Here is a 25210-nt window from a genome sequence, read left to right as displayed (position 1 = left end):
CCCTGCAGGTTCCCAGGGAAAGTGCTACTTTTCGCGAAGCAAGGTACACAGGAACTTGCACTAGAGCTGTGGAACTCCTTCGGTGGTAGTCACTAAGGTATAGCACCAAGGGTCCTAAGGAGGTTTTGTTTGGTTCCTTCGACATCTGCTTCCTCCATGCTGATGAAATTGATCTGTCGATACACCCTCGTTAGTAATAGCCCATGATTTCAAAGCTAGGAGAATTGACACAACGTCGTTGACTAACCACTTCATCTGCCGCCCCGGCGTTTCCAAACAAGACCGGCTCTGACAAGCTTGTCGCGATACCTCTCTTGACCCTCTCTTCCCAAACACCGTCCCAGTTCCACTCGTCAGGACGCTTTGGTGCGGCCGATGTCGTTGTGGCTGAACTTGTCTCCGCATTTCCGCTTGGTGTAGGACTTGTAATGGTCTCATCTATTTTGATCAAATTCGAGTCCGGATCAGACTTTACAGAAGCGGGAGAAGAAGTCACATTGGCAGCCTGTTGTCGCCGATGAGTGCGCCACGCATGCCAGGCGCCCGGATTGCCAGCCGCCTCAAGTGGGACTGAGTCAAGAACGTTTGCATCATCAAAGGTGCTACGGATGTACCGGAGAACCTCGTAGGTTGAAACGTCCCGCCTGGCGGCTGACCTGCTGCAGTCAGAAGCCGCATCTGCGTTGCCTTCGGTGGTAGACTCCGGCGTCCCTTCCGTCTCTCCGCCATTCTTGGACCCATCTTCGGATCTGTTTCCGGTCTGGACCTTGCGAGTGTCCGGTGGGGGCGTCATCTGTAGAGACGCAGGCGGCCTTCCTCGTTGATCGCCACTACCACGCTCCCCACGGGACCGACTGGCCCTACCAAACCAGTGCGGGAAGCCATGACGTAGACTGAAGCCTCCGGGGGGGAGGCGCTCCTCGTCGGTGGCACTGACGGTACCGTTATGCTGGACGTCGGTGCTGTACATGTACGTGGTAAGAGGCGTGATGAGGGGGTGGAACATGTCTGTGGAAAAGGTAACCAGGGGCGGCAGGTTCGGATACGAGTCCGGGAAGGAGACCTGGAAGCGGAGGACGGCGTTGGCGTATGGACCTACGGAAAGAACCGAGACAATGAGATGTCAGTACTTCTACACACTCGCTTCCTCCCTCCATATCACCAACAAGGCGGCTTGGCTTCTGTCCATCTCTCCATTGGATTGCCCGACTTGGGCTTGCCAATAGTGATTGCGATGGAATTACCTTTGCGTACGAAGATCACGCCCGACCACAGATTCGGGTCACCTGGCGTGAGACTGACGAAGACGCCATTTGGACATGCCTGTTTGAGACCGGCACTGTGTGAAGCCGTGGTCATTAGCCCGCTGACCCTGTTAAATGAGCTTCCACGAACAGGCCCAGCTTCCTGGTGGCTTGCGTGCTGTGCTTGGGGCTCTGTATGGCACCTACAACTCGGCAAGGAGATGCTGCCGTCTAACGGCGGGCAGGTTGCCCATCCGGGAGAATGGCATGGATGTTGTCATTGGCCTCGGGGGGGTTACCGTGTTACCCGGTGGGAATGTTGACCGGGATGGAGGTTCTTTTCGTCGGAGAATGTTTGTCCTGTATTTGGACACACAGCATGCGGGGGGGCGGGTTTCTCGTCGACAAGGACTTGTGAGGAATTCTAGGTCTAGGTTTGTGAAACAAGAAAAACCCTGCAGATACCAGAAGACGATTAAACGGAGAGTCCTTCCAGAAAGTTTTGAGCAGGCCGAATAAAGTGGCGTGAGTGTAGAGATAAGGTGAGCGGTTGTGAGGCGATCGAGATGGTGAGGTTGGAGCTATGGTCATGGAAAGATCGTCTGCCCCTGACGGTGAATGAGACACTAGGTAGTATACTACCTCTGTAGCGGGTGCTCAGGCACGAAAAGCAAAGAGAGGGGTTAGGGTTATGGATGATAATGCAAATGTATTCCGCATATGACACTGTACTGCCGGGTACTTCCCATACATTAGCGCCGCAGTCATGTCTTTCAGCGAGCTGTGGAGATCTCCCGCCGGCACTGTTCGAGTCGACAACACTCAGACATAGGCAGCGGAATTTCTTCCGTGTCTTTGTCCAGAAATCCATCCTAGGCTAGACCACGAAACATGAAAGCATCTGAACAGACCAAGGAACAGATGGGAAAATTTGGGTTTGCCAAGTACTTTCGCAACCAAAGGACTTCGAACGCGACAAGCGCAGCAAGGCGCCCGGGCTTTCGGGCTTCCCGTCTCTACATAAAGGTAGTACCTAGGTACCCATGCTCCATGCTACTGGTCGACCGGCACCGGTACGGCGACATGAACGACAACGACAGCATTGGCATTCATCCTTATGATTTTACCAAACCCTGGAGGAACAATCACAGAACGCTAAACTCCCATCCACGGAAGCACTGTGCCTTACAGACAGTGCCCAATGTCGACGCTAGATGGCTTCGAGGCTAGACAGGAGTCTTAGACGGACGGCTTCTTCGATCCGAGTGGACAAGAGGGGAGCCTCAGGAGTCGTCGTCAGGGAAGACCTCCGTTGAAATAGGTGGATCCCCGAGTACCCGGGCCCGTTCTTGCCCGCCTACCATCCAGGAGGGTGGCCCGAGGGCCAGGTCGGAATCTCCGCCTACCTAGCTCCACGTGTCGCCAGAGTGGGTCGAGGCTCCTCCTTCTCCGGGCTCCTGGGCATGGAACTGGGTCACTGGACTTCGCATTCGCAGACCGCAACCCACCCGACCACGGCCGGACAAGGGACACTTCACCACCTCCACTTTGCTGCGCAGGCACCGCACGCTAGAAGGATATTGGATCACAAACTTCCATCATGGTACACTCCGGCGACTGGGTCAACCTTGAGCTGCCAGCGACCAAGACCACAGCATGTGTTGAGACCCAAACACTGAGCTCGGCGAGATCCCCGGATCCAACCAAGGCCAACCAGCCAGCCACCGGCTTAGGACCCGACCGGCCTGTTATTTTGTCGTAGTCTTGAAACCCCACCACTCTTTTCTGGTCTTGCTGTTGTTCCGTCACGGCTTTGTACATACGATACAGGAACCCATCGAAAGGGAAACGCAGCGAAGTCGGCCACCACATCAGAAAGAAGGCAACCTTTTTGCCTTGCCATCCACCGGCCATCTGGGCCCTTTCGCTCTCCTTGACCGCCTCGTACAACAGCGCACTTTACACAACCCACGGCTCCATAATACTGTCGTCATACCATGCTAAAGTAAAAAGTCCCTTTTTTGTACACAATGCCATTTCCAATTCCCAGGTACCATCTACCAGTACAACCTGAAACGGCGGCCTATGTAACATCACCATCCTATCATACACACCGTCCGTGTACGGAGCTTTTCTACCAGAGCCCCATCAGATCCTTATGCAATTTCCTCGCTTCAAAGAACCACCGAGTCCATTGTGGATACCCCTACCGCCTCGCACACCCTTGCTCATGAGGATACTGTACAACTACCCTTATAACGACCAGTCTGTATGCTGTCGTGAATACGACGTGCTCGAGCCCGTGCGGTGTCTTCGTATACAGCAAGCAAAACCATTTAGCCTGAACAGGGAGCAGATGAGAAGACCCGGCGCAGCTTCGCGAGTTCCTGCCCATAGCCATTGCAAGAAACCGTACGAGAGCCGGAAGATATCAATGTGTCCGTTGGATGGGGAAACGATACGTCCGCACCCAAGAGCTTGCGCGGTAGCTTAACGTCTGGACCCAAGTCGGGCCTCGATCTTGGTACGTTCCTGCTCCTTGAGTTGGGCCAACTCTTCCCTGGAGGCGTCGTAGCGCGCAGTCACCTGGTTGAAAGGGTTGTCTGGGTGCTTCTCGAACTCCTTCTTGATCTTCTCCTTCTTCTGGTTCAGGCGCAAACCTTGGCCACTGCCGTCCTTCTCCATCTCTGCAAGTCGTCGTTCCTCAAACGCCGCATATGCTGCCTTGAAGCGTCTCTCGGGATGCCGGTCAATCTTGTCAACGGCTGAAGATGCGGTTAACGACAACGCATCCAGAGCGTTGTCAATACCCGATGCGTTAAGAGTCGCAAGAGGGCCACTGCCGTCATCGTCCAGCTGTGACAGGTCAAGACCCCTTGTCTTCCTGACCGCCGTCTTTGCATTCTTGGGTTGCGTACGCCCCGGGGTATTCTTCTCTTCCTCCTTCAGAAGTGCCTCTCTCTCTGCCTTCTTGCGCGCCGCCTCGGCCTTTTTCGCGGCTTCGACTTCCCTGTAAGATAGCTCGTGGTCAGTACCAATATTCGGGTTAACTTTGTCGCGAATGTCATGGTCCATCTGTGCAAATGTGCGCGCTTTGCACGTCGCCATCAGACTCCTCCACTCTCCCCACCCAACCAGCGTATGTGTCTTTCCCGTACTGTAGGGAGAGCGCATCGAAGGTGACTTTGCAGTCGCGCAAGGGCCTGTGATAGTGCACATTGGATAAGTGAGCCAAACGGAAGCCCGCTAGACATTTGACCAGCATCATATCATGGTGGCATGCAATGCGACGCCTCCACAAGGTTGCACAAAGGTCCCGCGGACATCTTCCGATAGCGAGTCGGAACGCGTTCCTGACGGAGGGAAGTGTTTGTGTAAGGAGTGGCGAACAAGGGCAAGGGTGCCTCGATGGACAAGGCGAGACTTTGAAGGCATGTAGGGGCCGAGATATGGAGGCATGAGATGTCGCACGGGGGCACGGAGCCTGCTGTTGAGCGAGGATACAGCCCCCTCTCCTCATGTAGCGTCGGAAGGCCGACGACAAGGGCCAAAGAACGGACCGGTAAACAAAATCGGCAGAGTAACGTGGAACCGAACACTAGGCTTCATGTTGGAACTTACTTCTTAGCGTTGCTTTTGGCTCCCTTATCCCACTCGGCGGCTTCGGCAGCGGCCTTCTTTGCGTCTTCGGCAGCAGCCTTCTGGGCCGCAGCGTCGGCCTTGCGCGCCTGGCCGGCCGCCTTCTTGCTATTGTCCTGACCCTTCTTTCCAGCCATCTTCTTTTCTTGTGTTGTTTGTGTTCGAATCCTTCACTGTCTTCGAGACTGTCGGTAGCCCGGTCCTAGCCTTGTTGGGTTGCGCGGACTGGCCGATGGGATCAGCACTTGGTGTGGTTGTCTTGGTTTAGGGTGGCAGGGTTATCGAATTTTTGCGCGTATGGGCGTGACGACTAGAATACGGGCTAACTATCGTCGCGGTTTTAATCTGTTCGCTGGCGAGTGTCTTGCTGTTGGTTTTTTAGTGTGTGTAGGTCTCAGCCGAGATGGATCTACACAAAGCAAAGTTGGATGTCGAGTTGTCGACGTCTTCCTTAGTCAGTGTGGGGTTAAAGTCAGGTCAAACAAAGCCAAGCGCGCAATGCTGCTTGTAGTGAGAGCGCGTTGAGGGGGGTGACATTTGCGACTATAGGTGCCCTTTGGTGGGGCCAAAGAACCACGAGGCTCCAAGACATTCCGTCCGTGCCGCCTTCTACTGTGACGTATTCGCCGGATGTTACTTGCGGTACAGAACCGAAACGTACCTGCCCGGTAAAGCAACCTCCTCTTGCTTGCTCTGCATTACGTTCCCATCTTGAACGGCCCGAATATTACAGTCGTACGGCAAATTACACACACTGAGTCACCACTACTGCGATAGCATCCCAGCAAACCTAACATGTGCGAACCTTCAACGCGATACCACCTGCTTGCACCTGCCCGTACCAACGAGTGCTCTGCGTTCTTGTGTGAAGCTTCAGTTCCTATCGATACAATGGAGCGTCTTTTTGAATATATTACATCGTCCAACCTGCCTTGGGCGCAATGATGACTTGAGTTTGTTGATGTCTGATTCAAGTTGGTGAAGTTATCGGGACGATATGAAGACAGAACATACCGCAATCACCAGTACCAGGCCAAGCTAACACAAAAACACTTGATTCAAACCAAGGCTGACGATGAGCGTCCATGGCATGATATCACGACGCCCGATTGTATGAGTGCAGTGATCTTATAGGTTATGGGCCTTGCGCCGCAGAGGTCGCTCAGCTTAGCCATCAAAATGCCGTCCACCATCTCCGTGGCTTGATGGCCTCGCTGGCCTAGGCTTAGGCTGGATGCGATGCACGACTTCTCTTGCCTAACCAAATGTTGTTGAAGTTGAAAGTTGACTACACCTCCTTTGAATTTCGTACCACCTCAACCTACCATCGATGCTGCGCATGTAGTGAGAAGTCGGAGAGGATCGACAAGGTCCGCCCCCACAGACAAACACCAATCTAGGTACCTATTGCATTGAGACCATACGAAAGGTTTCAACAGTGAATGGTGTTCTTTCCCTTTCCTCTCAAGCATGCATCGCCGAGGCGGAGAAAAGCCTCATTTCTTGTTGGTCATGGTCTAATATCGGATGATTTCCTCAGACTTGAGCCCCATGGGGTGCCCGGATCTTCTGTTGGCTTTCTGTAATTTCATGATTTCATGATGTTCTTGTTCGCCGAGGCTACTGCGCTCGAGCGTCTTCGCGACAACAAATATTCAAAAGGCCGTACCTCCAAATGATCTCAATTCAGTGGTTCAAGAATCTTAAGTCTGGGCGATTCGAAACGTCCACATTAATTTCTCACCCGCTTCTCTTGAGGTCCCAAAATGAATGCAATTTCCTCGGCCATTACCTGCAAACCTGATGTCTGTGTTCTTGAAACTTCCTGACCCGAGCTGTCTGACCTACGATGGTGCCATGCTACGGAGTCATTGAGTCGACAGCTAAGATAGTGGTGATGTAAGGATGTACCTCGGGCGGTGTGCCCGAACCGCCCATGTTGGGTTACACAGGCACAACAGGCTATAGCAGCAGTGGTTACCGCACACCAATGAGAGTAGAGTCTGAGGTGGTCTCTCCTCTAGTGCAGGGATTGAATTTCACCGAAAGGGTAAGGAACTGAAAAGTAAGGACAAGTAAGGAAAAAGTCTTGAGATTTTCAATACGTGCCTTATTATATAATCTTATACTCTATAAATACGTATTATATAGGGGTTATAGAGTATAAATACTAGCATCTAGGCCATGCAATTAAGCTAGATTTTGTATAAAATAATAAAATTGCAAGTACATCTCTACTAAATTAGATAAATCTAACTATATTATTCCACACTTTCTCTCTAACCCGTAATAACTATAAATCCCTATACCTACAAAACTATCTATATATCTTCAATAGGCTGTACAAAATCGTCCTCCTATATCTCTATATACAGGCGATCCTCCAACTCATTAAAGAATTCCTATCTTTACTCTTCTAGCAAGGCAATAAAGGGAATATAACTGGGCTTAAGCACTTTATAATTTATATAAATAAACGAAGCCATATCTATCTTCTAGGCTCCCATACTATTACGTAGCAATCCCTCAATATAATTTATAGTAGAAAAGGCACGCTCAGAAGGTACACTATTAACTGGCACTTATAATAATCTAATAGCCAACCGCCAAAATTTACTACCTTCTATACGTAAGTAAGTCTAAAAAGTAATAAGCTAGAGGTTATACTACTATACCTATCTCTAGGGAGTAAAGATACCCTCCTTTACTAAATAGAGTAAAAATTCGTTAATTAGCTTATTACCTTCAACCCCCGTCCTCTAACTATAACGGTATAAGAAGTTATAGATTTAAGATATAACTTCTAGAATTGAGAGCTAGATCTAATAAATTTACACTCCTATATTATTAGAGTAAAGAAGGTAAACCAACTAATTTATAAGAATTAACTACTTATTCCTCCTCGCTATATAAATAGCTACGAGAGACGCTTAATCTTATAGTATAATACTATACTCGTAAGGTTGCTAAACTTACTAAATATTAATCTATTGAGGGATTATAAAATTAAAAATTACTTTATTAAACTCTAATATTGACTAAGCCTCATAAATTAACTATATAAACCTCTCTATAATATTGAGAGTATACTAGAAATTAAAATTCTCAATAATACCTAATATAGCGTTTAATCTAACGGGCTCATTATTATTAGCATTAATAGTAGGGGGCATATCATTAGGTATAATATTATTCTAAGCGTTATTACGTATATTATATACAAATACTTTAAGAGTATATTATGATTTTTATATAAAAGTAATAAATTTATACTATAACCCCCAGCGGGTAATTATACTTTTGTAAATTAAATTAATATTAATTTATATAAATAAGAGCCGATAAAGGGAAATAGACTTATAAAGATAGGATACTAACTAGCTTATACAATTCTACTAGCATATATACACGAAGTCTTACCAACTATAATTTAAAGGTCTTAAAGAAGGTTACCAATTAGGTAACGCTATTGGCAACTAACTTAAATAGCTCTATCCCTAATATATCTTTAATAAGTAACTAGAGGCTATAAGAATTATAAAGTATAGGGAAGGCGTGCTTCAACTCGTACTTCTCTATAAGTAATATATTAGCGAGGCGGGCACTGCTATATATATTAATAACAAAACTAGTAATCTTTACCCACTAATTTCCAATAATAAGACCGGCCTTAATAAAGACTAACGTAGTAATATTAACTATAATATATTCAGTACTACTAATATAGTAGTTCTTCTAATAAAAGGTTATCTTATTAAAGAAATGGATCAAAATATTAAATATATAACGGCCAGTATAATCGTTACTCTTATTAAAGACGATACTCACGTAGGTTACCCTCTAGATTCTATCTATTACCGCCTCCTTTACTTAATTATAAATCTTAAAAAAATAAATGTTTAAAATAATACGCCGGTATAATAGAGTATATATTAGGTTAACCGACTAGAATAGAGCTTTAATATAAGGGGTATCCAAGCTTCTAAATAGTTTACTACTATATAGTATTACTCTAGCTGTAAGGAGGTTATTTTTCTCCACCTACTTAAAGGTTATAACTAGGGTATAATACTATATATCCTTGTTATTAGCAACTTACTTATTAACTAGTGAAATGGTGAGAAAAACCACAACACCAACACTACTACTACAACCAATATACCGTATAAGAACTATTATTCAATTCCAACCGGCAATCTAATTAAAATAGGGCTAGAGGTGATCTTTCTAACCTTTCGGATGGTCGAGGTAGGAGGTACTGAATTGGGTAAGCTTATTGAAGATCTCTATCTATCGCGGGATTCGAAGTCTTTTCTTCGAAGAAGGAATGGTAATAATTATTAGCTTCCTTAATAGATATTTTATTTAAGGTAATAGCAAAAGAAAAGAATAAAATCTCTATCAAAGGGGTTAAATAATTATACAATACTTTAAATAGATAAGAGTAAATAATTAAACATTACTAAAGATAATCTTTATAAATAAAGATAAATAACTAAACTAATAAATTAGTATAATAATTATTGTAATAATCTCTCATCTTTCTTGTTAGTTATTATTAATAATATCCTCCTCTCTCCTACTCTCTCTTACTATCCCTATCTTTTCTTTTCTTTATCTATTAACCTACTATTTTATTAGATAAATCTTTTTATATTCTATCTTCTATTAATATTAATAATTAGTATTTGTTAATCTTGTAGGCGCATCCCTGATCTGTATGCCCTACTAAATAAATGAAAAAAATTCATCGTAAAAATCAGTATATGCACCCTCAAAGCATCCTGCTCTCCAAATCACTAGGTACCGCTAATATATATTATAAACCTACAATAGGCATTCGTTAACAATTATCCTACTAATTTACTAATTTCTACTATTAATTTCTAGGGTTCAACTCGCCTAATACTTATATCTAAATATTCTCTTATTCGGGTGATATTAACGTATTGTAACTAATTACAGTATCGGCACTTTGCATCCTATACATCGCCGCCAAATCGATTACAGAGTTCGAAATAGCGGTAAACTGCCTTATTTCGAATGAGAAGCATCATAAGGTTGTCTGAATAGCTTCAAACATTCAAATACACTCAAAATCATATAGTTTGGTCAAGAAATAAAGAAGTAACAGTCAATAGGATATGTGCTAGCGTGAAGGGATTTTAGTAGTTTGAGTGCACGGGCCGTTATTTACAAACGGATATTTTCGACATTTTCACTATTTCAATATTTTCAGTAAATGTGTTATTTTTCCAGAAATTGACCAGCACTACTCTCCTCGAACGAGATATTGGTTTGGGTGAATGCATCCCCGAACCGCGGGTATAAGACCAAAAAAGTTAGATCTAGATAGTTAGAAGGCAAGGCAGTAGGTAGAGGTACCACCACCACCTAGAACCATAACGTTTGTTGTCTTCACTGGTCTGATTTTCAGTTCTTATCCTATGCGAGGCTTGGTTATCATCATGTCATTCAATGCAGTTTGATTCAACCTTATGATTTGAAAGTGGAATCACACGAGACATCATCTAGTTCGTCAACGTCAGCAAACCCCTTGTATTTTCGTATATCGATGTCGAGGGTTCTTGTGCAGTTTGCGCAGGTATCTGGCGCAGTGGAATTGACTGTTGGTGGGTAGTAATAGCAGTTATCGCTAAAGGTAGGGAACTTAAGATACCCTGTAGATCCCCCATAGCTGATGCTATCTGTTTCTCCTGCGGGCTGTCGGTTGGTTGTCAGTTCTACTTCGGCTCCGGCCCAACGACTCTCATCTGACCTATAGTTCACAGTCATATCGTGTTAGGAGCACATGGTACAACATTCATCAACTTTGGTATCTGCGGGCGTGTCCTCGCCCTTGCGAAAATTCTGTTCCGATTCAGCCGGCCACAGAAAGGTGTGGTAGCCCATTGGGGGGCAAGCTGTTCCGTACCAAACTTCACAAAATGTGGTTCGAAAAGGGACTGGTACCCATATTGGTTATCAAGACACTCAATTGGCTAGCATAGCATTGTATTGGTGATTGCTCATGAAAATCCGAGCAGTTTCACACGAAACTAGTACAGTTCGCTCACCTCTTTGTGTGAACTTGCTACATGTAGATACATAATTCACCAGGCTTTCTTTCATTTCCCCCCCCCCCCCCCCTTTCCCCCGCGATGAGCGATGATACTTGCAGCGCAAGGACCTCTTACAAGCGTCCGGCCATAAATACTAACGCTAGACAATGAGTAGGGGTCATATGAACAAGTGATGATCCTCTTGATAGTTGATTAGCAAAGTGCTTACGTCCTGCTGGTGTGATACCACGGATAATCTATCTTTCTTGGTGTGTCTATTGGGCTGATCTTATAATCAATTTTCATTTTCCGAGCTCACCAGGATGAATTGGCAGTTGCATTGACGTGTGTAGGTCTGCTTGAGCCTCCTATTCATTAACGAATCATCACGGCTGACACTGGCAAAAGGTCTCAGTTCTAGTTGATCTAGTGCTGAACGCACATTCGAGTTGCAAGGCTGATGTAGGGTTTGTGAATTTCCCCTTTTGGCGGTACCGCCGACTATGAACATCAGTGAATGGTCCAGTCACTGGAGAGTTGGCTTAACTGACCGACGGCCCGAGAAAAGCTATCTACAGTAGGATATCCGTTAGCTGAATTCAAATCCATACATGCCGTCCCCAAGAAAGTGATCGAATGACAGGTCACCTAATCGAGCCTAATTTTCTGTATGTGAAACAGATTGGGTATCGAGTTTTGGATGATGTTCTTCACACCCGTTCCTTCACACTGAAGAGTATCAGAAAGACGAACTTATATGAAGTCAAGCAAGGACGATCTTGCATCCCGATATCCATCTCACCACTTGGCACGATAGAATAAAGTGCTGTCCGCATAATGTATGGTGTCAGACGATGAACAACATCTACAGTCTTGGGAATCAAAGGTTTACAAATGTAGCATACGCTTGTTCAGTCAACGTTTGCCTGTCCTATTCCTGGAATATTCTTATGACACCCACGTCGGTCAACCGAGTGTACTCGAAGAGGAGTTTGTCCGATTTCCAAATTCATCCTCTCACAACCAGGCTGCTCGACGACAGGGCTGAGCTCAACGACTGGTTTCATCAGCGGCCGTCTATGAGCACTCGATAGCATCCCAAGTGCATTGCGCAGTGAAGGCAGACATGTCATTGTCTTCGGTGACATCTGCTCTCGAGCTAGCCCTTTCCAAGCAAAATCCGAGTCAGCAAGTTGCCCATATTATATGCAAGCGACGCCGAGGTTCGGGCCTAAGACATCTCAATAGCGTCCAGCGAGACGTCCTCGAGATGTAAACCCTAGTCGATAATCTGCTTGTTAATGAAGCCGATGATGGGCGCGGGCGGCTACTATCTTGCGATGTCTTTGCATGCTCCTTCAGCAGACCGACACGGCTTGCGCCCCAACAATCACCGGTGCTCGTGATGGTTCCTCGCTAAAAGCCGACCTAAACCCGCAAGTAGTAGTGGTTCCCGCTTGTTGATCACACTAGATCACCTCGAAGTCAATTTGGCGAGGTGAGACCACCTGGGGCTGCACCGCAACAGAGCAACTAGACAGCACAATCATGCAATTTCTTGCCAGAATGGATTAGGTTAGCAATGGGTCTTAGACGGTCCACTTCTAACCGTTGAGAAAGTTGAAATAGGTGGAGGTAGTAATCCATTGTTTGTAGCTATATCCCGTTGCAGTAGGTGCCGTGGGATGGATGGTGGCGCTCGCATCAATGCCGAACAAAATAAAAGGGATGGATACCTCTAGATATCCAGCGAAACTCGTACGCAGTAGACTCCGGAGCCGGAGGTGCCTGCCCGGCTGCGACGTAGAGGTACATATTGTAGGCATTTGGATTGCTCGCAACAGGCAGTTGCGAATCCTCAGAGCTAGAGGTACTGTGTACCTACCCCCCTTCTGTGCAGTGTAATGTGGTCGGGTATAGAGCGCAGGTGCCCACTGGGGCGGGCAGCCCACCGCACAGGACTCCAGTTCCATGTCAAATGGAACCTCTCAGCTTTGACTCAACTATGGTAGACCTTTTAGCATTTAACAACTCGATAGCCTGAAACTGTGATTTCCAAAACCATTATCACCATCCGTTTCGATAGTACGTTCCGAGTCGAGCCTATCGTTTCTCCCTCGATTTAATCCCCGCGACGCTTGTCTCTTTGTCTCATCATGTGATGGCCTCTACCTCTAGGCTGTCCCGGCAGCGTTGTCCATGGACAAGAACATCCCCTGATGGTACCATTTGTCTAGTGTACAGTGGCCCAAGTCGTTATTATGCTCAATTGAAAAAGTTTGGTTGAAAAAAAATTAGTGCTGGGGACATAGCCTCGATCCCCGGCCATAACCATCTTCATCTCCTCACAATCTTGCCTCAGTCCTATGTATTTTTTATTGGAATATCAAACCCATACTGGCAGAAACTTTCTCCAAGCTTAATTCCAAGACACAAACAACCCCACCGGAGCTGAAGTTATATCAGCATTTCTTAGGTGACTTTTCAAAGGTTTCTAACAACCCTACTGTGCCCGTATATTTAAGGCTATAAAAACAGCAACTTTAGGGCACCCTAATACCTACCTATACCTCCAAAAATACAGCATCATGACTTCCGAATCCTTACGGCCTACTATGTAGTAGTACCAACGAACACAAAGTACCTCTACCTTGGCGAAGAGCTTCCCGCAAGAAAGTTCAACTTACCCGTTACATTACTGTCCAGAGAGTGCAGCTGCAGGCTAGGAATGTACGGTTATACAAAGTCTTCTCATCCACATAGAGGTAGGTAGCTATAGCGGCCCCAAACACAACCTTCAGCAGTCCTCCATAGCGTTTGGAACGAGAAACTTTTTCAATTTCATACGTGAAACATTACTAACATGCAACATCCTTGTAGAGAAGCCGATATCGAGTGGGTACGTTTTCTATGACAGCTTCCATTTTTCAGGTACTATGCATACAAATTTGCTGATCTCCAGAGTTTGGTGCTGGGTACAATCTTTTGGGTCGTGTAGCCTTGGCTCCATGAACGGCGGATCCCGTTTTTTCAAGTCGATCCAGAGTCCAGACACCGGTCACCCCTCTTCTCGGCAAGAAGCAAGGGCGGATGGATAAGGATGCCGTAGACACCCCCCATGAGAGAAGGCCATGGAGATGGGTTTTTACAGGGCCTCTCAAACATGTACTTTTCTTTTAGAAGCAGGTTTCCATGCTGTGTCATTGTGCTGTGCTATTGTACTCAAGCACACCACCAAGTTAGGTAAGTCGCCCTTGAGATCCCATGCTACCTACGTATTTGCTCATAATGAAGCTTGTGGAATCAACCAAGCTTTGCGCGTGACGAAGGTGGGCGCGTGCATATCCGAAGAACAGACAACGACATAAAAGTCATCCGGCACTTCGAATACACTTTGAACTTTTGATACACGTCCGGGTTTGTCTGCCGCGAGTACCGATACTTTCTCCTGCTGTAAGGACAGCTCTGCTGTTATACACTACAGTATGGCTGGATCGTGCGAATGGATCATCGGATTGGACGGTTCTTACTCCGAACATCGCTCCTCGCACTGGCCAATGGAATGGCAGAGATCAACTTTTCATGCCACGTTTGAAACGACAGATGGAAACCCACTCTGCTCCTTTCTGTCGGTAACGGAAGGGTTCCGTCAACGATCACTGGAGGCTTGGCATCAAGAGTTCGGGTCGTCCAGAAGCCCACCACGCGATGATGGGTTGAGGTGGAACTCCCCAAGGCCCGGCTCGATGCACACCACCTCTGGGCTGCCGTGCGTCATTTGTGTAACCGGGGGACGCAAGCCGGGTTCCGTCTACAGGTCAAAAGGCGCAACAAACTTCTATGACCTGGTTTCACAGTCGGCTCCCGCCCAGGCGGATCAAACTTTGCTACCATGCCCAGCCTCCGGAAAAGAACACGGCTTTACTGTTGGCTGGCCGGCACGGCTGAGTACCGTCAAGGGGGGATTGACAAAGTGCTCAAGGGTGAGTCGGACTTAGTGTGAGTGTGGCAGCCTTGTGACATAGGTAGACTGGTAAGCTGAGACTGAGACCCCCAACGCACCTTTCCTGGAGATGGCACGCTTGCAATAAGCAAAAAGTGCCTCCCTTGCCTTGCCGGTGTGGACTGCTAAAAGAACAGCAACTCACCGGTAAGAGCCACGCACCACTGGCAGCCCATGCATCACACTAATTGACCATGGTACATTCACGAAATGCCTTGCTAGGTGGGCGTGACATTGTCAGTGTTGAGAACAGGAGGAAATATAGTGTACAGTATACACTAAGCAAAGATGGCGTGAACGGAGCGCTTTGAGTAGTCACCTCGCCTTCTTCCCTCTTGTTCACATGTTGGCACCTAGCAGAGGAGCGATGCCCTGGCTGATGGACACCCGGATTGGTTTTCACAACCATGGGCACCTGGCTCAGCCTGGACAGAACAACGAAGTCATCGGAGCTTGGTCATAATCGCCACGTTACACGCAGAATCGTTCCGGATTACCGAAAGATCAGCCTCCCTTGTGTGCTGCCAACCCACGATTTCGCATACACGACAGTCAATGCTCCCCCTCAGTCGCTGATATTTTCACGACGTTCGGCTCTGGATTGAATCAACGACAAAATCAAGTGTGGTGATGCACGGAAACAAAGTGTCAATGAGGTGAACACGACAAGGCCTTACCAAACTGTGGTTACGAGCCAAAGTATTACCTCCCTGCCAGGTATCGGGCACGACCGGCACAAGTAAAGCTTCGTGACTCTGTAAGTACGGCCACTCGAGTGCCAGATTGTCAGCGACGTGACCCACGGGTTTTTGACTTGCCCATCTCACCACCTAACCTCTATGCGAATCTTCAACCATCGCCCGGTCAGACATCGCAGTATTTTCCAGCACAGTGCATAGTAAAACTTACGGCCCAGGTATAACTCTACACCGGCCACGGCGTGCTAAAGATGCTGGGTTCCAGTGCAACGGGTCGCATCTGTGTTCGGCGGGATCCCATCCCGGACGGATGCCGCGCAGGCCGCGGTAGCGTGCTGTACAAACAAGAAGTACCACTTTGGTCTTCAGCAACAATCAGATTCAATTTTGCGGAGACGACCGGGTTATCGCTTCGTGGCATCGGCCCATCTGATCTACGGTGGATACCCCTGCAACTGCATACACCAGGGACTGTATGTACATACGCTGGTTAGTGCATAGGATCGGGCTGTCAGAACTGTTTTCCAGCCACAAGTGCATCACTGCATACTGTATGCGATTCCGGACGTCTTTCGGTGTACATGTACCATCAGGACCCCTTTCTAAGCACTGAAGACCTTCATAGGGCGTTAACTTTTGGTGTTGTGGCCTCCGTTTTGCCTCCTATTCTAGGGTAGCTTCGGTCTAGTGTATTGTAGATCTGCTAGTTAGTGCATACCATTTTTGTGGCAGTACTAGGTTATATACAAAATCAGGGGGCGGTACTGTATAGCAGATATGCGTTTGGACGCACAAGCTATGGGGTAGAATAGCGCTAACCCAGCCATTAGACCCTCTTTCTCGTCAGGCATTGACGCAGCGTACGATTTTGTAAGAAGCATACCGCAAGTACGCATTCCCGTCGTAATGGATATGCTCTGTGGACAGACAGTATGCCAGGATTATAAACGAATCCCGTTGGGAAATGCTGGATATGTAGCTAAGAGCGGGCTAAAATCGCCCGCATAAGCTGTGAATTTCCCCAAAAGAGGACATTTGTTGGATGAGTAGAAGCGGTAGACGGAACTCCCTCCGACGTCACATGGCGCAGAATGGAGATACGGTTAGCTCTCGCGCAAAGGCAAGATGATCTGGCTCCGAGGCTATCGGCGCTTGCTAGGCAAGGTAGCCGTTAGCGAAACCTGCATTGTTGTCGCCTACCCAGTGCGCAGGGAATATCACCATCCACTTAGGTAGATCTCGGTTAAGATCAATAGGGCAGCAGGCGATCCAATTCAAAGCGCGACCATACACCTGCTTGAACTACTGCACGGCGGGAGTACCCAACTTTGCCAACGGTCTTGAGTCCAAACTTAAATTTCCACCTTAGTAGTCTAGTGGCCGATGTTTGCGTGGCTACTTCGCGCAAAGGACGGAACAGACAAGTTGGAGGGAGAGAAATGTCGACAACGATCCAATCCATATCACATCTTGGCTGGATCATGGCTCTAGCCGTCTGGGACCATCTTGGAAGAGCTCCCCAATCCGTGATAAAAAGGGCATAGCCAGGGCAGGACTCGGTCGGGCCCCTTGCTGGCAGGTCCCTAGGTATGTATGTAAGTCATGGTTTTCCAGGGTCTTGCTTTGTGTCATTGCTCCAATGAAGTGTTTGAGTCCAATTGATACAAGACGCCAATCTCCTGCAAAGTTCGAGCTGTAAACCAAGCGCACCTTGGTTTTTCTGTTTCAGTACTTGGCAAGCGCTGGAACAGTGGATAACAACAAGCTTCCGCTCATTGGTATTCATGATGACTGCTGCATCCGCTCTCCTCTTCTCCCCGTTTTCCTCCATGGACTTGGATGTGCGAGCCCATTGTCACACCTCGACCTTCCCTCAACCTAGACTTTGTGGAGAAGCGAGTCAATTCATCATCTTCCTTGTGTCCTTAACTCTACCTGTCTGCATTGCACACCAGTCACGTCTTTTTCATTACTGCGTACATAGCCTTGTCCTATACTCATGCTTCATAACAGGGCCTATATCGCAGTCCTTCGGCTTGGAGGCCGGCGTGATAAATCCGGAGCATCTCACATTATCAACGGCACAGTGTGGAAGAAGCCTTGAGGTACCAGCTACTGTGTACTATTCCATCATGATGTATTCCCTTTAACACGGTACCTTCTCGCGTGTCGCTGATGAGGCTCCCTGATAGCTGATATCCAGCCTGTTCCTCCTGGTCCGCTACGCCGGATGCAGTCCCACCGACGTGAACCCTTCCGTCTCCCGACTTGTCCGGGGCGTCTTTTCTTTTCAAATTTTGATTGAATTTCTCTCTCTCTCTCTCCATTCACCGCCTCCCACCAGACCACCGTCGCGAGCCTCTTCTTAGTTCGCAACAACATTCCGACGCATGTCTAGGGTCGGGCTCGGCGCAAGCTTGTCCACTTCGTCACTTCAGCAATTACCCACGCGAGCCGCGGACTGTGGTCCACCATTGAGCTACCAACACGCTACAGTACCTGGACTGCTGCTGGGGATCCAGGAGAGCAAGGCCTTGCTTCCTCCACACAAGAACCGCCACGCCAATCTCACAGCCTGTCATTCAATCGTCATGCAGTTAGGAAGATTTTCGCTGCTTTGACGAGATTTTGCGGGAAGCGTGGTGCTAAAATGTTGCTGTGATCGGTCGTACCATGCCTCGATGGGAATGGTCAATTGGCGCCTCACTTTTGATTCGTGACATCCCCCTCGCTCCCAGTGATTGCCTGTCATCATCTCCCTGCCCGTTACCGGTCCCCGGTCGACTAACCCACAAAAGCCATGCACTCAAATACCGGATCTGTGTCATGTAGTGTAGTCAGTACGACAGCTACAGCTTCCATACTCATCCGGACCATACACAGACAGTACTGAGGCGCGAAGGCACGCATCAATTACCTTGTGTCTCAATTGCCTGGAGGTTCCCCATCAACGTAGCTGGATGATCTTTCACATTGCTCCAAATTGTGAGCGCAGGTCTTCATCCTGATGGTCCCGAAGCTGTGGTTCGACTGCAAGCACGGGACAGTGTTTCTCCTATTGAGACGAACGCTGTACGTGCGTGTATGGGCACAACGCGCTTATGCGTAGAAATACTACTGTAGGTACATATATCCTTGGTTCCGTTTTAACAACAGTAAGAAGATGCATCTCACCTCGCTCGGACTTTCTATCATCGCTGCTTGTCTACTCTGTTCCGGACAAGGCAGCTCTTGCGGGCATGCCTATATGTGTATCGCGACCGGTTCAAACCCGTTTGACCTGATCGGCTTACCTGTTCAACCCATTGTCCGAAGGTGATGCAGCCACAGCTCAGGTGGTGGTGGTGGTGGTAGTCAGTCGACGTAAGAGGTTCGTGGGATAAGGCGGTCTACCGGCCCGCTGTCGTGCAAGGTGTTTTCCAACCCAACCGTACTCTCCTGTCAGCAAGCAACAAAGCGTGTCCATCACACGCAGCCCAGCCCGCGCGTTGGAGGTGAATAGGTTGCTGGAGGAGCGACAAAAGGGCCCAGCCGGTCTGGCTATCATACCGCCCTGTGTCTTCTGGACATGAGTTGAAACCGGGAAAGCTGGATTGGTCACGACTCGCGGACGCAGGTAACCGGTCCTCGATCCGAAAAGAGACAAAAGGGACAATTAGACGGCTTTGGACCATAAGGGCAGGCCGGTTAGGTATTCAAGGGAAGTCCGTGGTCGGGGTCTACAGGCATAGGCCCTACAACTCACTCGACGCGATTTCCACTTCTGTTTTGTCTTGTTTTGTACGGGACCGCGATATGCGATACGTGGGTACTGAGATTAAGCCAAGCCCAAGGATGCCGGCCACGACCGACCATAACAGCAGCCTCAGGAGTCAGGAGCTCAACATTTACCAACGTAGTGTTACAAAAAGCAATGGTAGACCCAAACATGGATCACAGTCGGGAAGCGGCCACTTTACCTTTATGGCGGGTTCCATCCATCAAATCCGCAGCTGAGGGTGGAAAAGGGTAAAGCGATCTGAGGGTGGCGAAAGAAGAAAAGAAGAAAACAAAAAGAAAAGAAAAAGAGAGCAACCAAGAAGAGGGAAGTGGTTGAAACACACAAAAAAACTGAACAGCTAGCGTCTACCAGTCCTTAGGTAGGTAGTGTACCCAAGTTAGTGTAGGTACATCGATACGCCTCCATCGTCACCCTTCAGGGTAGCGCTACCTCGAGGGTACCGCCCCAGATCACTGCCATGGGCGGATGTACCAGTGCAGGTAAGACAGAATCTTACCTCTACAGTTCCACTTGCTGTAGCTGTACGGCGCTGATGTGCACTACTGGTCCATCAATGGCACGCCAGCAAACACTGTGCGCGAGTTCAGCACCGACCATGGATAGCCCTGCATCATCACAGCTCGCACGCTGAGGCCCTGTTCCTTGCCTTGGTACCTGACCTACTCCAGCTACGGCAGTCCGGGGTTTGGTTTTTTTTTCTTTCAAGAAAAAGTAGGATCATCTTGGGCTTTTACTCCTCGCCATGTACAGCACCAAAGTTTCTTGCTTGTCACCGCTGTTTCAACGTTCCCTACGCCTGATTACGGATACGTCCTCCTCGCTCGCTTCTCCTCCAGTCCTGGGGCCCTGTTCCCAATCCCAACAGCCATCATTTATGTACGCAATATGCTTGCCAGCGGCGGTTCCCTCAAGGGGTCCACACAACCTCGTCCTCAACGGATGATCTGGTGACCATGTTGTTCTTCTCAGCCCGTCCGGCGCCTTGGCCGCCTTCTTTTTGGCGATAGCCGCTGGAGATGCTGGCTGACTCGGTCGGGTCCCCTGCCTGTCATGTAATCGTCCATGACTACCTACTTACGTATATAGCACGTAGTCCCTTGATCAGTCCTCCTCACTCTTTCTCAAATGTATATCCGTCTCACTCCCCCTCCCAGCTTACTCAGTTCATCTCTCTGTCCCTCACGTCCCCTGTCTCCGGTCACTTCGGTATAACGATTCTGTTTGATATATATACGTCCTGTCCCACCCTGCTTCGGCAAGTCATCCGTCAGCCTTGGTCCTTGCTGGACTGGTATCTCAACACGTCTTGACGATTGTCGGTCACTGCCGGCACTGGCCGGCCGCTTTGGAGTCTCCTCCAACAGATCCGTAGGCAGATTCTCTTTTCGGCAACATCTCTGGTCCCAGGCACAACTTAGGCAACATGGCAGTTGGACCTGCTCGTACAGTGGCCGCTGTCAGGCATGGAGTGAAAAAGGCTTCAGAAAAGCGGTCACCACCGCCGTACCCGAAGCGGCAGTTGCTCATTCTCGGTATGTCTTTATTCATCTTTTGGTGCTTGTGTGACCACCAGAAAGGAAGAGCAAGAAAGCATGGGACAACAGAACTAAGATGGCAATAACAGCCTTGTGCCGGATATGCGAACCCATCGCCTTCATGTCGATCTTCCCCTACGTCTACCACATGGTCAAGGACTTCAACATCACCAATGACGAAAGCAAAATCTCCATGTACGCCGGTTGGGTGACGTCCTCTTTCACCTTGGCCGAGTTTCTGGCGGGCTTCTTGTGGGGACGACTGAGCGACAAAATCGGCCGGAAGCCGGTTCTTCTGACGGGAATGGGCGGCACGGGTCTCAGCGTCATCCTGTTCGGTTTTGCGCCGAGCCTTCCAGTCGCCTTGCTTGCCCGTGCTTTGGGTGGAATTCTGAACGGGTGAGTTATCGATCATGGGAGGCACTCGGCATTACTTGGGGAAAGATCGAAATTGAGTTGAACTGAGCTGACACATTGGGTGGGGGGGAGCAGTAACATGGGCGTCTTGCAAACCACTGTTGGAGAGTTGGTTACTGTGAAGGAACATCAGCCACGGGCATACACGGTTATGCCTATTGTGTGGTGCATAGGGTACGGTTCAACACATTCAGAAGAAGCCCACGTCAAAGTTTGCAAAGCATGCTGACTCTTTTACAGATCCATTGTTGGCCCCATGATTGGTGGTACGCTTGCAAAGCCAGTGGATTGGATCCCAACCGTCTTCCAGCCCGGGAGCATCTGGGACCGCTTCCCATATTTGCTGCCTAACCTCTTCAGCGGCATGTGTGTGTTTTTCGGGCTTGCCGTTGGCTTTCTGTTCCTCGAGGAGACCCACGCCGAAAAGAAGTATCGACGAGACCGCGGTGTTGAGCTCGGCAGATATTTGACCTCTCGGCTTTTCGGAAAGAACAATTGTTTCCGGCGACGACTCCGAAGGGGAAAGAACGGGGAGGATCAGCCTTTGCTTGGCGAAACGGACGAGTCGCTGCCCGGATACCGGACTGCAGATGGATCGCCAGAGCTTACTTCGGTCGAGGGCCCGATTATGCAGGAGCCGCTCGATCTTGAGTCGACGGGGGAGATGGTGGAGGCCCAGTCCGAAAAGCCCGAAAGAACTTTTACCAAACCGATCATCTTCATTATCATCAACTACGGCCTTCTTGCTTTGTAGGTCCACATTCTACTGCAACCGACATGTTGAACGGTACTGACAACATTGTACTCTATAGCCACACCATGACCCTGGATTCTCTTCTCCCGGTCTTCCTCAGCACCGAGCCCACTGGCACCCAAGATAGCTGGTCGCTACCATTCAAGTTCGCAGACGGCTTTGGATATGACACCCGAACTGTCGGCATTATCTTGTCCATCCAGGGTCTCTACTCGATGATCTCCACCTCGTTCTTCTTCCCCAGAATCACCGGTCGTCTCGGCGCGCTGCGTCTGTTCCAGATCATCTCAATGTCGTACCCGTTGCTTTACTTCGCTACGCCCTACTTCGTTCTGCTACCCTCCAGCCTCCGCATGGCCGGCGTCTACATCCTGATCATTTGGAAGTGCACACTCGCCACCATGGCCTACCCCAGCAACGCGATCCTCCTGACCAACTCGGCACCCTCGACCTTGATGCTCGGAACGATCAACGGCGTAGCGGCCTCGATAGCCAGTCTGTGCCGCGCCATGGGACCGATTGTGTCGGGATACCTTTACACAATCGGACTAAGGGCGGGATACTGCGGCATGGTTTGGTGGTTCACGGCCTTTGTGACGATCGGGGCGTCGTTTCTCAGCTTCGGCATTACCGAACCCAGGGGGAGGTTTGATGGGAAAGAGGAGATCGAGGAGCCTGTGCCTGCTGCTGGACATTCGGCAACAACGAGAGATGCAGTCGAACCGGTGGCGGCTGAGCCCACCATAACCATCAACTTGGCCACAAGAACAACCCAAAGAGACTGATATCCGCACGTGGCAAGACTGGCGTATATGACTTTATTCCTTTTTTTTACTTCTCTTTTTTTTCTTTTTGTGTGTGTGTGTTTGGGTCGGCGCTTGGTTGGGAATATAGCTGGACAGTGACTCTTTTAGGTTTTGCTTTTCTGGGCACGCATGATATCTCGTATTGAAAGAGCTTGGAGCGTGCCGGTTCTTTCGTGGTTTTCGCATGTGGTCTGGGGTCTGGGTGTTGGGCATTGTATAAACAACGGTCGTTCGCTTAACTTCGTATACCCGTATATCCGGTGTTTTTGTATGGGATTTGGAGAGCTTGGCAAAGAAAGGAAATTGGAGTCGGTCGCTTTTTCTAAGGATGTACGGCATACGGATGATACCTCTTTTTGTATTTTTCAACTTTCAATGCGACTGTACACTATACTGTACACATGCCTCCGTCGCTCGTAGTCTCGAAAGGGTGCTTGCTGGATGAGCTTATCAAATCGGTTCTTCTGATGTGTGAATAAATGCCAACGTGTTTCCCCTTTGGAAAGGCTCATATGCACATCAGAATATTCTCCTTATGATAATAGGATATACCATGAGTGTGCCAAGTCTAACAGGAACATACCAAAACGGGTTTCTGATTGGATCCCAACGTCAAGCTCGCATGCATCTGTGATGTACGTAGCAAGTGTAGTAGGGCATCTCTTGATGAGACAGAAAAGGAGTGGGGGTTTGTGGTTGGTGATTCGCTAGACGCTAGGGTCCCTTATCAGAAGGTTGTGATCGTGAATGAAGCTAGCGTACATAGTGACATGCTGGGGGTGGATGAGCAAGCATCCAAGTTCATGGAATCCATCTTGCACCGCACCACTTTAGGACGGATGGTTCAATGTCAATTCTTGATGTTCCGAGGGAGTTCGATCTTGGCCCGGAGCTTGAAGCCCTCTGCGCGGTTGGACTGTGTTGCGTAAGGACGGAGTGTCCAGTGTATTACAAGAATGGGGTCACCACGGGTTTTATAACCCACTTGAAAGAAGGGGGAGCGTTCGTGGTCTGCTGTCCGATACCTATTCTGTGCTTCTTGGAACGTCTTGACTTCTCCAATAGACCGGTAATGGGTACGTGGTATGTACCTCCAAGCTTGAAAGTTTGCGGGGTTCGAAGCACAGCTGGTGTCAGTAGTTCATCAAATTGCAGTGGGTGGTTCATCCGTTGTAATGTCTTGCTTTAGACGCAGAGCAAGTGCAAGGGACCACCTCTAGTGTAGTGCCGCCCCGCGATTTCCACCTACTTAGGATGGCTGGGGTTGCAGAGCCTATGGTACGACGCGCACCGGAGAGGGACCGATGGACCTACCATGCCTATCAACGAACCTCTCCACTTGCTATCGACGTCCGCTATCCACCTGCCCTCAATACTAGGCCCATTATCTACACTACACCTGCGCCGTTGCCGCTCTCCGCGTGCCGCCCGCCTTTGGTTCGTTCCTCTTGCATCGCATCATAGATAAAAGTCCTCCGAGTTCCAATAATGATGCTACTGTCCGTCAGTCTAGTGTGACCCGCGACGAAACCCGGACGTATTCGACCCTGCCCGCGCCAACAAGGATTGTAGCTATTTTTTTCCACGGCTCGACCGCGCAAACCAACAACGGCCCTGACGGCCGAGCATCACGAGGGTCGCTTCTAGGGTCCTCCTCCGTCTCGGTTACCACTCACTACACTACACTACCGTTCATTCAGGCCACTCATTGTCGGTCAAGCCTCGGATCTGAATTCGCATTCCCCAACAAAAAGACCAACCAACGCAACAGCCCAGCAGCCGGACAGGTAGCAGACGCGCACTTGATCCACGCGCCCACGCCTCGCACGCCAAACCGGACCGCACTGCGAGACCGGTCACACAGGGACAGCGGGACTGATTGGAGGTGCTCTACTGAGCAGCCTGGCATAATGCCGGCGGACACTCCTCCGTCCCCGAACCACCACCCAAACAAGCGACTGCGCCAATCGTCCCCGGAACGAGACTCTCCGGCTTCGGTTCCGTCTGGGGAAGCTCCGTCTCCCGTTAACGAGCTTCTACTTGACGGGTCTGGCGCCGCTCATGGAGGCCAGGGAGGCGGGTCGACGGGGGGCAAGGCCGGACAAAGCAGCAGCTTCCGCAACGTGAGCGCTTGTAACCGATGTAGGCTTCGCAAAAATCGCTGTGACCAGAAGCTACCGAGTTGTGCCAGTTGCGAAAAGGCCAATGTTGCCTGCGTTGGCTATGATCCCATCACCAAGAGAGAGATCCCGAGGAGGTCAGATCCCCCCC

The 25210-nt window shown here is 49.0% G+C and overlaps 7 protein-coding genes across 7 annotated transcripts in view; 4 read left to right on the top strand and 3 right to left on the bottom strand.

The window, feature by feature from the left end:
• Window positions 1-190: 190 nt before the first annotated feature.
• NEUTE1DRAFT_120962 (uncharacterized protein) lies at window positions 191-1729 on the bottom strand (the record flags this gene model as incomplete). The annotated part of the gene is made up of 3 exons (XM_009851059.1): window positions 191-1095; window positions 1245-1339; window positions 1452-1729. 3 exons carry the CDS (start codon window positions 1523-1525, stop codon window positions 191-193), a joined length of 1074 nt encoding a protein of 357 aa, XP_009849361.1.
• Window positions 1730-3488: 1759 nt separating this feature from the next.
• Window positions 3489-5256, bottom strand: NEUTE1DRAFT_78803 (uncharacterized protein; the record flags this gene model as incomplete). The annotated part of the gene is made up of 3 exons (XM_009851058.1): window positions 3489-4490; window positions 4592-4847; window positions 4899-5256. The coding sequence occupies 3 exons, from the start codon at window positions 5018-5020 to the stop codon at window positions 3735-3737; spliced, it is 1134 nt and encodes a 377-aa protein (XP_009849360.1).
• Window positions 5257-13929: 8673 nt separating this feature from the next.
• NEUTE1DRAFT_116384 (uncharacterized protein) lies at window positions 13930-14221 on the bottom strand (the record flags this gene model as incomplete). Its single annotated transcript, XM_009851057.1, has 1 exon — window positions 13930-14221. One exon carries the CDS (start codon window positions 14147-14149, stop codon window positions 13976-13978), a length of 174 nt encoding a protein of 57 aa, XP_009849359.1.
• Window positions 14222-14837: 616 nt separating this feature from the next.
• On the top strand, window positions 14838-15411 carry NEUTE1DRAFT_99267 (uncharacterized protein; the record flags this gene model as incomplete). Its single annotated transcript, XM_009851056.1, has 2 exons — window positions 14838-14944; window positions 15237-15411. The coding sequence occupies 2 exons, from the start codon at window positions 14838-14840 to the stop codon at window positions 15409-15411; spliced, it is 282 nt and encodes a 93-aa protein (XP_009849358.1).
• Window positions 15412-21083: 5672 nt separating this feature from the next.
• Window positions 21084-22918, top strand: NEUTE1DRAFT_120959 (uncharacterized protein; the record flags this gene model as incomplete). The annotated part of the gene is made up of 4 exons (XM_009851055.1): window positions 21084-21361; window positions 21455-21553; window positions 21620-22129; window positions 22192-22918. The coding sequence occupies 4 exons, from the start codon at window positions 21084-21086 to the stop codon at window positions 22916-22918; spliced, it is 1614 nt and encodes a 537-aa protein (XP_009849357.1).
• Window positions 22919-23065: 147 nt separating this feature from the next.
• On the top strand, window positions 23066-23300 carry NEUTE1DRAFT_116383 (uncharacterized protein; the record flags this gene model as incomplete). Its single annotated transcript, XM_009851054.1, has 1 exon — window positions 23066-23300. A coding segment is annotated over one exon (231 nt), but the record flags the coding sequence as incomplete, so codon positions are not given.
• Window positions 23301-25000: 1700 nt separating this feature from the next.
• The window catches only part of NEUTE1DRAFT_78799 (uncharacterized protein), a gene marked incomplete at both ends in the record, with an annotated part of 4293 nt that continues 4083 nt past the window's right edge, over window positions 25001-25210 (top strand). Inside the window, one exon of the mRNA XM_009851053.1 lies at window positions 25001-25062. Coding sequence (XP_009849355.1) covers window positions 25001-25062 — 62 coding nt within the window. The remainder of the gene's footprint in view (window positions 25063-25210) is intronic.

The sequence above is a fragment of the Neurospora tetrasperma genome, assembly GCF_000213175.1.
Source record: "Neurospora tetrasperma FGSC 2508 unplaced genomic scaffold NEUTE1scaffold_2, whole genome shotgun sequence".
Classification (NCBI taxonomy): Eukaryota; Fungi; Ascomycota; class Sordariomycetes; order Sordariales; family Sordariaceae; genus Neurospora; species Neurospora tetrasperma.
This window is presented reverse-complemented; position numbering and strand designations above follow the sequence as displayed.